This window comes from Stomoxys calcitrans, chromosome 1, assembly GCF_963082655.1.
Source record: "Stomoxys calcitrans chromosome 1, idStoCalc2.1, whole genome shotgun sequence".
NCBI classification, from domain to species: domain Eukaryota; kingdom Metazoa; phylum Arthropoda; class Insecta; order Diptera; family Muscidae; genus Stomoxys; species Stomoxys calcitrans.
Window position 1 is genome coordinate 137,672,615 of NC_081552.1, and position 12,979 is coordinate 137,685,593.

The 12,979-nt window shown below is 38.6% G+C and overlaps 1 protein-coding gene and 1 long non-coding RNA gene across 4 annotated transcripts in view; one reads left to right on the forward strand and one right to left on the reverse strand.

Moving 5' to 3' along the window:
* The window catches only part of LOC106090540 (uncharacterized), a 69,741-nt gene extending 57,156 nt beyond the window's left edge, over positions 1–12,585 (forward strand). Inside the window, exon 2 of the long non-coding RNA XR_001221851.2 lies at positions 11,549–12,585. This is a non-coding gene — a long non-coding RNA (uncharacterized LOC106090540). The remainder of the gene's footprint in view (positions 1–11,548) is intronic.
* The window catches only part of LOC106091540 (disco-interacting protein 2), a 386,680-nt gene that overhangs the window by 23,454 nt on the left and 350,247 nt on the right, over positions 1–12,979 (reverse strand). For all 3 annotated transcript variants that reach the window (XM_059361286.1, XM_059361287.1, XM_059361285.1), the window contains exon 16: positions 9,286–9,434. In XM_059361286.1, the coding sequence (XP_059217269.1) occupies positions 9,286–9,434 (149 nt within the window). The remainder of the gene's footprint in view (positions 1–9,285; positions 9,435–12,979) is intronic.

The window sequence follows — 12,979 nt, forward strand, 5'->3', positions numbered from 1 at the left end:
AAAGCTCCCTTAACCTAACGGCAGTGGTCGCTGCAATTTGGGTAGCCACAATGTCCAGAGGCATAAGATGTAGTATTAAATTCAGAGCATCAGATGGTGTCGTCCTGAGTGCGGTTGTGATGCACAAACAAGCCATCCTTTGGCACCGGTTAAGTATTGAGTAGTAGATGGACTTTTGAAGCGCCGTCCACCAGACCCGTCTTGCACGGATTTATACGTAGACCACTTTCGGTAACCCAATTTGCGGTTACACGTAAAGCTTCCTGAAGTATATCTCTTAGAGTGCTGGGAAGCTTTCCCCTTACCCTTACCACGTCTTTAGCATACGCGACCACTTTAACGCCTTTTTCTTCCAGAGACAATAATATATTGTAAATGGCTATATTCCAAAGCAAAGAAGCAGACAGAACACCTCATTGTGGTGGTTCTCTGCTGAACCATCTTTTTAGATCCACAGATCCCTTGCCTGCCGTAATGCATCTTTTAGTAAGTTATTAATTAACTTTCTTACGGTAGAGTTGATGCCTAGAAACTTCAACTACACTATTGAAAGCACCTTCAATGTCAAGAAATGCTACGATTGTATATTCCTTGACTGCGAGAGAACCCTCAATATAGTCGACTAGGTCGTGAAGGACTCTATCGGTGGATTTGCCTTTACTGTATGCATGCTGCTGCCGCGACAGGAGATCTCCAGGGATATTTGCAGCAGAAAATATTTCTATCAACCTCTCAAGAGAGGACGAAAATCTTTTGCATTCGTGTGGTAGGGTTTTCCCGCTTTCGGAATGAAAATGACTATCGTGTTCCTCCATCTCACGGGTAAATATGACCAGGGAACCAGTCTACCAGACACAGCTTGTTATTCAACAGGTTATACACCATCAGGGCCAGGCGATTTTTTTCTGAGCCTTTCTAAGCTCGCCCTTATATTTTCTTAGCTCAGCCTTAAATGCATTCCAATCGCGTGGTGCTCTTGTGGTTTTTGCTCTGTTGAAGAGTTTTCTGCTATCCAAAACGCTTTATAAATCCAAACAACTTACGAATGCACATCCGCTAATTCCGACAAGACCTCAATGAAATGAGAACCTATAGTGGAACTCGTTCTGGCTGCCAGTGCGGGACATACGCACAGCAGATGTTCTATAATATCTTCTTCCTCTTCGTCTACACCGCTTCTGAAGAAGTCGTTAATTGCAACAGTGACATGTCATGCAGGACACAATAAATCAAACGTCTATACTAGAAAACAACAGCAAACCGCTAGGTCCAGATTGGGCCAGATAATTGTGAAGAGTTTACAGTTCGCTATTTGTGGGTATCCGTCATTCGTTGCCTCCTGAAAACTTTGCATGCATGTTGCGATAGGCATACCAAAATATTCCAATTTCAATCGAATTGCTCTATAATTCCCTGTGGCCCGTCATCCACGTCAGGTGAACTGTTCATCGATCGAGTTGAGAAGTATGTAATAGTCGAGGGTAGTTTATGGATTCAGAAATATATTTCCCAGAAATTTAATGGCATTCTGAGAAGATATTTATATCAATAGTCGTTATGACATTGTTCCTTAGACTGCTTCAATTTCAAGGATCTCAGCTTGATACACACTACAGTGGTCGGGCACCTTTTTCTCTGTACAGTCGTGTATTGACTGAACTCCGCTATTGCTATTTGGATTTTGATGATAGACGGATTGATCAACGTTCTACATTGAGAATCAAGGGAGGAAGTCGAGTGCGAAATTCTTTACCTACAGTAAACTAGCCATTAGGGGTGTAACAACCAGGACGGTAAGGTCACGAACGCCTTCCTGAAGATAACGCGATTCGCATTTTTGGGCCCATGGCCAACGCCAAGTAAGAGGAAATGTTTTCCATTGTCTATATGTATCGCGATTTCTGATTCGCCAGAACATTTATCAGCAGAATTTGTCAAGGGGATCATTGTGTTTTTTTGCTTTTTTTACAACGTTTGCGACTCGAAGCAGTGATCAGAATGTTTCAAAAATTACTCTCAAGAACTTTTAAACCCTCAATATGGTAGGGCTACAAGGTATTTTTAGAATGATAAAGCTCCAGGAGAGGATCGAATCTCATATGAGCACAGGTTACATGCAACAGAAGAATTCCCTCAGTAATTAGTAGCTAGATACAACGAAATTCTAAATACTGGAGCTATTGATAATGCCTTTAATAAAACCATATTCCCGATACAATAAAAAGGGAAATATGTCAGAACCATCAAATTACAGAGGAATTACGTTTATGAACTGCATGGCAAACATAACGATGGCTATCTTAAACGAAAGACTATATGAATGGGTAAACCATCATTATTCTACTGTTGATAACATCTATAATCTAGCATCTATTGTGAACTTTAAGTACAAGGAAAACTAGAAAGGACTCTTAGAACACAAGGAAAATAAGAAAGTAGATGCATTTTTTGCGGATAATGATAATGTCTACAGAAAATCCCAAAAATACAAACTGGCTCAACTTGGTGTATCAAACAAGTTCGTAAAACTGATGCAGCATACATATAACACAATTTTACTGTAATTGGCTACGACAGAATATATGTTCCACTAGCCGAAAGTAGAAAAGCGTTCCAAGCGCATCGGTCTTCTGCGCTCATTCCGTGTTTGCATTCAAAAGACTTCTTTGCTGGAGCTTCTTCATCCATTCTGACAACATGACCTTGTCAACGCAGCCACTGTATATTGATGTGTGCAACTATGCTATCGTCGTCATATAGCTTATACAGCTCGTGGTTCATACGTTGCCTATGTTCTCCATTATCGCAAACTGGTCCATATATTTCACGAATAATCTTTCTATCAAATATTCCAAGCACTGCCTCATCTACTTTCACAAGTACCCATGCTTCAGAACCATATAACAGCACGGGTAGTATCAGTGTCTTGTATAGTGTAATCTTCGTCTGTCGAGAGGTGGCCTGGACGAAAACGTTTAAGTGAGTCTGATGGCAAACTGTCATCGAAACCTAACCTAAGGTGTCATATACATGAACATGCGGTTAGTACATTTAACGGTAAGAGGCAACGATCACTGTCAAAATTGAAATTTTCAGCAGAATGGCAGAGTGGATCTGACTTGCACAACCTAAATTCTTTTTCAGTGCTCTTCAGTGAAGGGTACCCAATCAAAAAAGCTAAATATCGGCTGCAATTACTTGCACCATTTGTATATTTTGGATTATTTTGAAAAAAAAAGGCTTTTACGGTCCCTGTTTACACATTCGCCGGAAAATTCTACTTTAGTCCCCTGAATACATCAATACCCCAAACTTAACATTAACACCGGAAATAAGTAAAACGGAAAACACAATTCAAGGGGACAAAGTCGTACGTTAAAGTAAAAGCCTTCTATAGGCTTTGCCCTCTCATGCCCGAATTAAAAAAAATTGGGAATAGAGTTAACCTCAAAATCAACTGAACCCTGGTACATGAGCTACAGGATAATGCGTATATGCAACATTGGGAAACGGTGTTAAATTTAAATACAATTAGATTTTTTTCAATTGCCTATTATTTAGTTTATTATTTCAATTTATGTATGGAAGGATACAAAACATTTTTTTTGAGCATTGGAGCACAAGTGCATATTGCATTTGCTGCCTTTAGAGCTTAGAAACACAGTGTTGCATACTACATCGGCCCGTTTTTCTCCATTCCGGCATATGATTAGGTACGCTATGAGAGGCCACTGTACCGCAGAGGTTATCATGTTCGACTATTACTCTGAACGCCTGGGTTCGAATCTGGCGAGAACATCAGAAAACAAATAAAAGCAAGTTAAGTTCGGCTGGACAGTATTTGACATGACTATACGAAGTCACACAAAAATACCATGTTTAAAATTTCTGCTAAATAATTTCCCCCCATATAGCCTCAAGAAGTCAAATCCGACGACCGGTTTATATGGGAGCTTATCAGGTTATAAACCAATTTGGACCATACTTGGACGCCTGTTGGAAGTAATAGCAAAATTTTACGTGCAAAATTTGAGAGAAATCGAAAAAGAATTACGCACTCTAGAAGCTCAAGAAGTCGAGATCCGATATCAGTTTATATGGCAGCTGTATCAGGTTATGCGCTGATTTTGACCATTCTTAGCACATTTAATTGATGTCAAACAAAACACCTCATTTGAGCCAAATTGGTTAAGAAACGCATCCTCTAGGGGCTCAAGAAGATTTTACTTTTTGAAAATTATCTCAATTGACCACTGTTGCATATACGCAACACTACATTTTCAAAATTATGGGAGGCGAACTAAATAATATTTTTACTCCGGGCTTTTTTTAATAATTATTTACTATTCCTAAATAAGTTATTGAACTTGGTTTTAAGAAAAATGAATTCTATTCATGTTTTCATGTTTTAACACAAACAACTTTTTTTGCAAAATAAATTTGTCAACTCGACCTCGGGATAATAACTACTAACTGAACACGTTCACAGTGGACTACCAACTTATCAGTGTAAGCTTAAACAACACATGAGGCTATATTTTTGCGAAAGAATCATGCACCCTCTAGAGGCTGAAGATGTTAAATCGGGAGAACGGTTTATATGGGAACTTGTGGTTGTTGTTGAGAATCGCAACAGAGGTTATCACGCAAAACTTCATCCAAATGGGATAATAACTGCGACCTCCAAGAGCTCAAAAAGATAAATCGGGAGATTGGTTAATATAGGAGCTAAAAAAAAATATTTTTGTATTGAAATAAATCGTCATGGATACCAACCTTAGCATTTAAAATGGTGTTTTCGAGAGTTCTGTTTCTGTCAACCAATATAAGGAAGCCTCGTTTCTATTTGGTGAATGAAATATTCCAATACAATATTATATACATAAATACCGCATTTTATTTTTACAATACGCTTCATCTCTGGGCACGTTTCACACTATAAATTTATATTTTTTAAAAATGACAAAATTGTTCATCTTTTTCACTCTTTAAATGTTTTCTTAACCATTTTCACTTTTTTATACCCTCCACCAAAGGATGGGGGTATACTAATTTCATCATTCTGTTTGTAACTACTCGAAATATTCGTCTGAGACCCCATAAAGTATATCCATTCTTGATCGTCGTGACATTTTATGTCGATCTAGCCATGTCCGTCCGTCTGTCTGTCGAAAGCACGCTACCTTTCGAAGGAGTAAAGCTAGCCGCTTGAAATTTTGCACAAATACTTCTTATTAGTGTAGGTCGGTTGGTATTATAAATGGGTCATATCGGTCCATGTTTTGATATAGCTGCCATATAAACCGATCTTGGGTCTTGACTTCTTGAGCCTCTAGAGGCCGAAATTCTTATCCGATAGGAATGAAATTTTGCACGACGTGTTTTGCTATGACTTCCAACAACTGTACCAAGTATGTTTTGATATAGCTGCCATATAAACCGATCTTGGGTTTTGACTTCTTGAGCCTCTAGAGGCCGCAATTATTATCCGATTGCAATGAAATTTTGCACGACGTGTTTTGCTATGACTTCCAACAACTTTACCAAGTATGGTTCAGATCGGTTTATATGACAGCTATATCAGCTTATGGACCGATTTGGGACTTAACTTCTTGTTTCTATTATTTTTGTTAGTGACCACTGTTGCTCTATAATCTCTTACGTGATTTTTGCGGGTTGTTAGGGTCAATATGTTTCAAAATGCAAATAAAACAAGTTTATTTCATCCTTTTCTCGACGTTTCGTCGGCTTTTTTCCGACTTTTTCAAGAGTTTATTTAGTGAAATCTATTAACAAGAGACGCATTTTAAATATTTTGTTCTGTTTTGTTGCTTTTATGGTTTTTACTTACATATGTTTACATTTGCATTATTCTTCTAATTTATTAAAAAACTGGATATCACGACACATTTATATTAAATAAATAAAATATAAAATATTGCAGCGAAAATTTTAAAACTAATATCACAGAACTATGTTTACACTCCAAACTATTGCAACGGAATAATGTAGCTTTGTATTATTTTTGTCCTCTTTAGGGTTCATCGACTTCTCTATCCTCTGTTGTATACGTAAACTTTCAAGAGTATACCTCCTATTTTCATTCCTCTCTCTGTCAAGAATTCTGACAGCTTTGAAGTCAATTTTGTGTCCCGTCTCTTTAATATGTTGTGATAAAGCTGTGTTTTCTCTGCCTTTCTCGATGTCTGCTTCGTGTTCTTCCATTCGTATTTTCAGTTTTCGTCGAGTGGTGCCCACATAACACATATTGCATTGTTTCACTTCTTTGCCATTGCACGTCAATTCGTAAACTACATTGTCTAGCTGCAGTTTGTCTGCTTTGGTAGTTATTGTTGTGAACAGCTTTTGTAGTGCGTGGTTTGATTTGTTTGCGATTGTTGTTTTTCATCTTCTGTGTTTGGTTGTTGTTGTTGTAGCAGTTTATTGTGTTCTATCTTTCGTCTGCTTGATTCTGTTGAGTGTCAAGACCCAGGAACTCCGCGACTAAGATGGGGTGCGTCCACAGGGATCTGGGTCTGAGTCGAGTGGGTCTGGCCGGGCAGTTAAACAGGTGACGTGTATCGAGCGGTCCCTGGTTACAATCGGGACATACATCTTGCACGTCGGCATCAATCCTAGATCTGTGGGAATTGAGGCGGCTGCATCTGCCGGAACGTAATTGAGCCAGAACCACTCTGGTTTGCCGGGGGAGGTCGATTTCTTCGGGTACAATTGGTAGCGGTCGTTCTCCAAGGACTACATTCACCCGGTAGCCAATTAAGGCGTCTGCTACCGTGTCTGCATGAATGTTGTTCAGACCCGCTTGATATGCCGCTTGATCTAGAGGTTCTCTCTTGTAGCGCTGAACCTCACGCTCTAGATCGTGTAGATCTACCTTAAGGCTTCTGGGCGGTGGGTATCTATCCACAAGATGATGATTTGGATGGTTTCTGCGATAACAGCCCAAAAAGTATTGCTTAGACAGCATGTAGTTATGTCTTCGCACTAGTAGGATCTTTGTCTCCTGATGGAGGTGGTCCACATGAGAACTGAGGAGACAGCCCGTCGCAGTTCGGAGGGCGGCATTCTGACAGATCTGAATATTATTCCAGTGCGCGTCACAAAGTTGACGTCACCACACTGGCGCTGCATAACTTACCACAGACCGGCCAATTGCTTTGTACGTGGTCAACAAGGTTTCTTTGTCTGCACCCCAAGTGCTGCCAGCGAGTGACTTGAGGACCTTGTTTCTACTTTTGACTTTATTGCAGATTGCTGTGGCATGTGGGGAGAAAGAGTAGGAGCTGTCAAATGTGTTTGGTGCCCAAGCATTGTTCTCTCTTACTTTCGGAATACATGGTACACTATTTTCCGATGATTTTTCATATTTGTATTGTTTGGGGTGAATAACATTCTGAATAAGAGTCTTTATAAGTGAAGGTGGAAAATTGTTTAATTTTTATATGGTTTCTAGTTTTGCTATACTGCGTGTAAGGTCTATCACTTTTTTCATAAAGTTAGTTAGTTGCCATATTTGTCCTTTTAGGTTGTGTTGAGCTGTAGTTCATCATTCGTCCAGATGCCGTTGCCTTCGTGTACCAGTCTGTAACTATTTTGTTCTCCTGTCTTATAATCTTCATATCCCAGAATGGTATTTCGCCATCTACTTCTCTTTCCAATGTAAATTGAATTTTCGTGTGATATGTGTTAAGTAGCCTTAGTATTTCCTGCTCGTCTTGTTTCTTGATTATTCACAAGAGGTCGTCCATGTATTTCCTTCAAATCTTGATTTCTATATTTCGGCTTCTTAGTTCCCCCAACACTTCGTCCAAAAGTGTGTCTAACACAATGTTAGCTATAGTCGGTGAGAGGAGGTTGCCGATTGGCATACCATATGTTTGAGGGTAAATCTTCTCCTCGTGTTTAAAATAGTTGTTTTCTGTGAGACAGAATTGCAAGATTTTTAAGAACATCTGTTTCGTCATCTTAGAGTGTTCCTTGAGATGTTCCCACTTACTCATGATGTTTTTTTATAGCCAAATGTGTAGGTATATTTGTAAATGTAAAGTCATTTTCTAATATCACGTCCCTTATTCTTTCATTTACCTCCATCGAATTTCTGACGTTGTATAATGAAGATGTTAGTGTTTTTAATATATTGTATAACCGATGAATTTCGATAAATTGTATCATGGCACTTTCGTTGAAGAAGAAATAGATCTAAGAGGTACTTTGTCCTAATGTATTTTCGGCAAACCGTAAAGTTGTGGAGCCAAGGCTGAATTGCAAACTTACTTCGATCTTTCCGATTTTGTTACGTTTTTATTCTTATACAGTTCTTGTACGATATTATTGTTCGTCCTTTCTTATTTCATTGTAGGATCCTCCCTTACAGTCTTGTACGTGTTCTTGTCCTCTAACAGTTTTTCCATTTTGTTGTTTTAGTCTTCTTTGTACAATATCACTGTTTTATTACCTTTATCGGCCGTCATTATCCGTATAATATCCTTGTGCTTTTTGATACATTTTCTGGTATCTTCGTATATTCCAAGTATGAACTTTTCTTTTTCCGTGTTTCTTGAATTATTTCTGAAGTCCGAAATTCTATTTGTCCATTTTGCGAATTTGTTTCCCAATGATAGTGCGAATTGTTTCCCAATGTTAGGATCCATTTGTGGTATATAATAAATTCTATATTTGTGTAGTTTATAAACCAGTCCTCGTTAAGTTTCAACCCGAATTTCAAAAACTTCTCTGCTTTCAGTTTCTCGATTTTGCAATTGTGTGTCTGTCCTACCTTAGATTTGATATTGCTATATCTAGTCCATTGCTCTTGTGTAAATTTGCATAGTTCCGTTTCGTTCAGTGCATTTTTTATGTCTTTTTCCTTTAACCACGTGTTTTCTTGAATAACATCAAAGACGCACTAAATGAACACATGATTGTGTTAGGTTATTTGTGGTGTCCTTTTTGTATTCAGTAGAGTATGCGCACAAATATTTGACTCATTTGCCCTTCTCTACGGATTACATGTGTGTGAAAGAGAACACTGTATCAACTTGCTTTTTGTAGAAACAGATACATACCGTTTATGGTATTAAATAACAATTTTAAATTTTTAAACATACGACTTTTTTACCAATCACATGTCATTATGTAAGCAATTAATCACTTTTTTTTAAATGTTTTTATTAGTCAATACCACTCTAGAATGGCATGTGCATTATTCGAAATTCGAATACATAAAAAATGGAATAAAAAAGGAGATTAAATTTCCATATTTACCTGGATCCACGACAACAACAACCCCAACTATTAGTTGATGCTCCTCTAAAACAGTGTTTGTAACCAGTGGCACAAGATCAAGAGCTTCTGATTCATTTCCGTCCAACTCAACGACAACAACCAATAAATTCGTCCATGTAAACACAGCACTGTAAAATTAGAACGTTAGATTTTGTAATGTATTTAATGTTGAAAATTATTATTATTAGCTGAAAGCAAAGTAATGGGGATTAACCATCATATTATTCCCCTGAAAAACGCTCCAGTCGCGGATAAAAACTGAGGCGATTCTCGGGAAAGACTAACTGTAATCGCGATTTGGTTTTCCAATCTGAGAATCTTCGCCAATTGTACACACGAAGCGATTCGCTAGGAGTGATAAGTGCACAACATAAATAATATGAATTTTCCTTAGTCATTACAGAAGTGGTTAAGGCACAGGTGGATAAACGGTAGTACCCGTGACATTAAGATAAGGGAGAGAGGTAGCGCAGGACACGCCACATGGGGCCATTTTATAACCACTCTAATGGGATTTACCTACTTCCAAATCTGTTATGAACAAGTCCCGAAAGGGCCCATAGATAAACATGCGACTGGACCAGGCCTAGGGGTCTCAATGTTAACCCAGAAAAGGCTGAAATCGACTTGTTCACGAGGAAGACGAAGGTGGGCTAACTGGACGCACCGCATTTCCTCAACAAAACGGTTTCGATTTCTGACATGGTCAAATACTTAGGAGTGATCTCGCACGGGAAACTGAATTGGAAGTGTCACATTAAGGAGCGTACTAAGAAGGCGCACACAGATGTTGGGCACTATGTAGATGGGCCATGTATCCGAGGATAGTACATTGACTGTAAAGGAGAGTGATTAGACCAATTCTTACTTACGCCTCAGTAGATTGGTGGACTACGATGGAGAAAGTGTCTTGACAAAGGCAGAGCAATGAGGACCACGCCCACTAGGGCACTGGGGACTATTCTAGATATCCGACCCGTAGATATATAGGCTATAAGACTTAAGAAGATGGGAGAATGGACAGAAGTAAGAAGCAGGTCAATCGCGGTATAATAGAGGCGACAATACAAAATCTGGATACCTGTCATGACCATGAGGAGTCCACCGTAGCGCAGAGGTTAGCATGTCCGCCTATGACGCTGAACGCCTGGGTTCGAATCCTGGCGAGACCATCCGAAAAAATGTTTCAGCGGTGGTTTACCCCTCCTAATGCTGGCAACATTTGTGAGGTACTATGCCATATAAAACTTCTCGTCAAAGAGGTGTCGCACGGTGGCACGCCGTTCGGACTCGGCTATAAAAAGGAGGCCCCTTATCATTGAGCTTAAGCTTGAATCGGACTGCACTCATTGATATGTGAGAAGTTTGCCCCTGTTCCTTTGTGGAATGTTCATGGGCAAAATTTGCAATTTGCATTTACCTATCACGACACTTGAGTTCGAGTGCGAGGCACTGCTGACAGCGGCCAGTCTTGGATTGACGGAACTCTGCTACACAGATGGATCAAAGCTGGAAGACAGAGTGGGATTGGGGTTTACATTGAGAACCCAGACACTGCGACTTGTTTTCGACTGCCTGACCATAATACGGTCCCGCAGGCTGGGACACAATATTGTGTCCGCATCACTCGCTTAGATGCATTTTTTATGTTTAGCTTAACTGCACAGTAAACTAATTTTATTAATTGCGAAATTTCGATTCAAAAATAGTTTTCAGAAAAATTCCGAGTTCCTCAAAAAAGCGAACGCATATTTCGTTTGTTATACCTTGGAGGCCACCGTAGCGCAGAGGTTAACATGTCCGCCTATGACGCTGAAGGCCATCGGTAAAAATTTTCAGCAGTAGTTTTCTCCATCCTAATGCTGGCAACATTTGTGAGGTACTACGCCATTCTTGAGAAGTTCGCCCCTGTTCCTTAGTGGAATGTTAATGGAAAAAAATTGATTTGAAATTGATTTGTTAAGAATCTGGGGATAACATTTCTTATTTGATATGGAGACGTTTTTATTTCCAGCTTAGAGAGAAGAAACAAATCAACAAAAACAAAAAAACAATTTTAAAGAACACAATTTTTAAATTTCCTGTAAATTTTACTAGGGTGGGCCAAAAAACCTTCAAAAACGAAAGCAGTTGCAAAACTTGACATGTCTAAACAATTTGTAATTCTTAAAAAAAAAACAAACAAATTTTTAAAACTCTTTTAATTTTTGCTAACTTTTTGATATATTTTTTTTACTTTCAGTGAAAGAAGCCTGTATGATCTTACTACAGACAATTGCCGGCAGTTTTGATATGGACAAGTTTGAGAGAACTCTTTTGACTAAATTCCCCCAAATTGTCAGCTATCATGATCTTCATATATGGCAACTATCTTCACACAGTTACATCGCTACAATACACATAATTTTTAAAAGTCATAAATTCTATGAGAAGACTATTGAAAATTTGCGGTCTTATTTTCATGATCATAGAATAGCCTATATTACCATACAGCCCTAATACAATGTCAGAATCTTGGTTGCGCAGATAAAGTATGTGGCCTAGATTCACTACCCGATTCACGTGAGATTAGTGCAACCCCAAATCGTGATACGGCCCAAGGCAAAAAATCTAAAAAGTGTCATCACCATTGCGATGGTCATGGACTCGGGCATGGCCATGCTCATGGTCATGGCCATAAACATAAACATCAATGTCATAAACATGGTAAGCAAGGAAAATGCAAAAAATCCTCAAACGATATCAGCTATACAGATGTTACCAATAAACCAAAAACGGAAATGCCCGAAGAAACAGAACCAACGACTCAACAAAGGGCAACAGCAAACGTGAAAGTTCCTATAGATGATATAAGAGAGTTTAAAGCAGAAATAAAACTAGAAGGGGGAACCAGAATGAGAATGCAGAGGAACCTGCAAATGGCAAAAAATCATTACAAAATCCAAATACTAGAACTAAGACTGAAGCTTCCATTAATAGTGATGCCATAAAGGCCAGTGAAACTACAGATTTATCCAGAACTTACTGCAATGGAGACAATGAATTCGAAGCTAGTTGTACAAAATGATGATAACTGGAAAGCACACACACGCATTCAAATACTCGGTGGAATTTAACGTTTGATATAGAATTTCACCGTAGTTGTAACTCCATAACAGGGATTTTTTAGTTTTTCCATAAAAAGAATTTTAATATTATGCTTCTTTTACACACATACACATTTACAAGGACATACCATATAAAATAGATTTAGTAATAAATAGAAAAATAATCACAATATGTTTTTAATTTAGCTATGGGCCACCCTTACATATATTTTTACAAAGTCCATTTTGAATTTGCGGATACTGTCTTAGAAATGTATTCTCTTAACAAAGCCAAATTGTTAATGAAAACCAAAAGTTGTGGCTAATGTTGCCGTTTTAGATAGGTTCTTACCAAAATTGGTAGGTTTTTATTCTCTTGGTAGGTTGGTAGGGTGACCTCAATTAGGTGAAAAAATCGACGGGATAACTTATTTGTATACCCTCCACCATAGGATGGGCGTATACTAATTTCGTCATTCTGTTTGTAACTACTCGAAATATTCGTCTGAGACCCCATAAAGTATATACTATATTCTTGATCGTCGCGACATTTTATGTCGATCTATCCATGTCCGTCCGTCTGTATG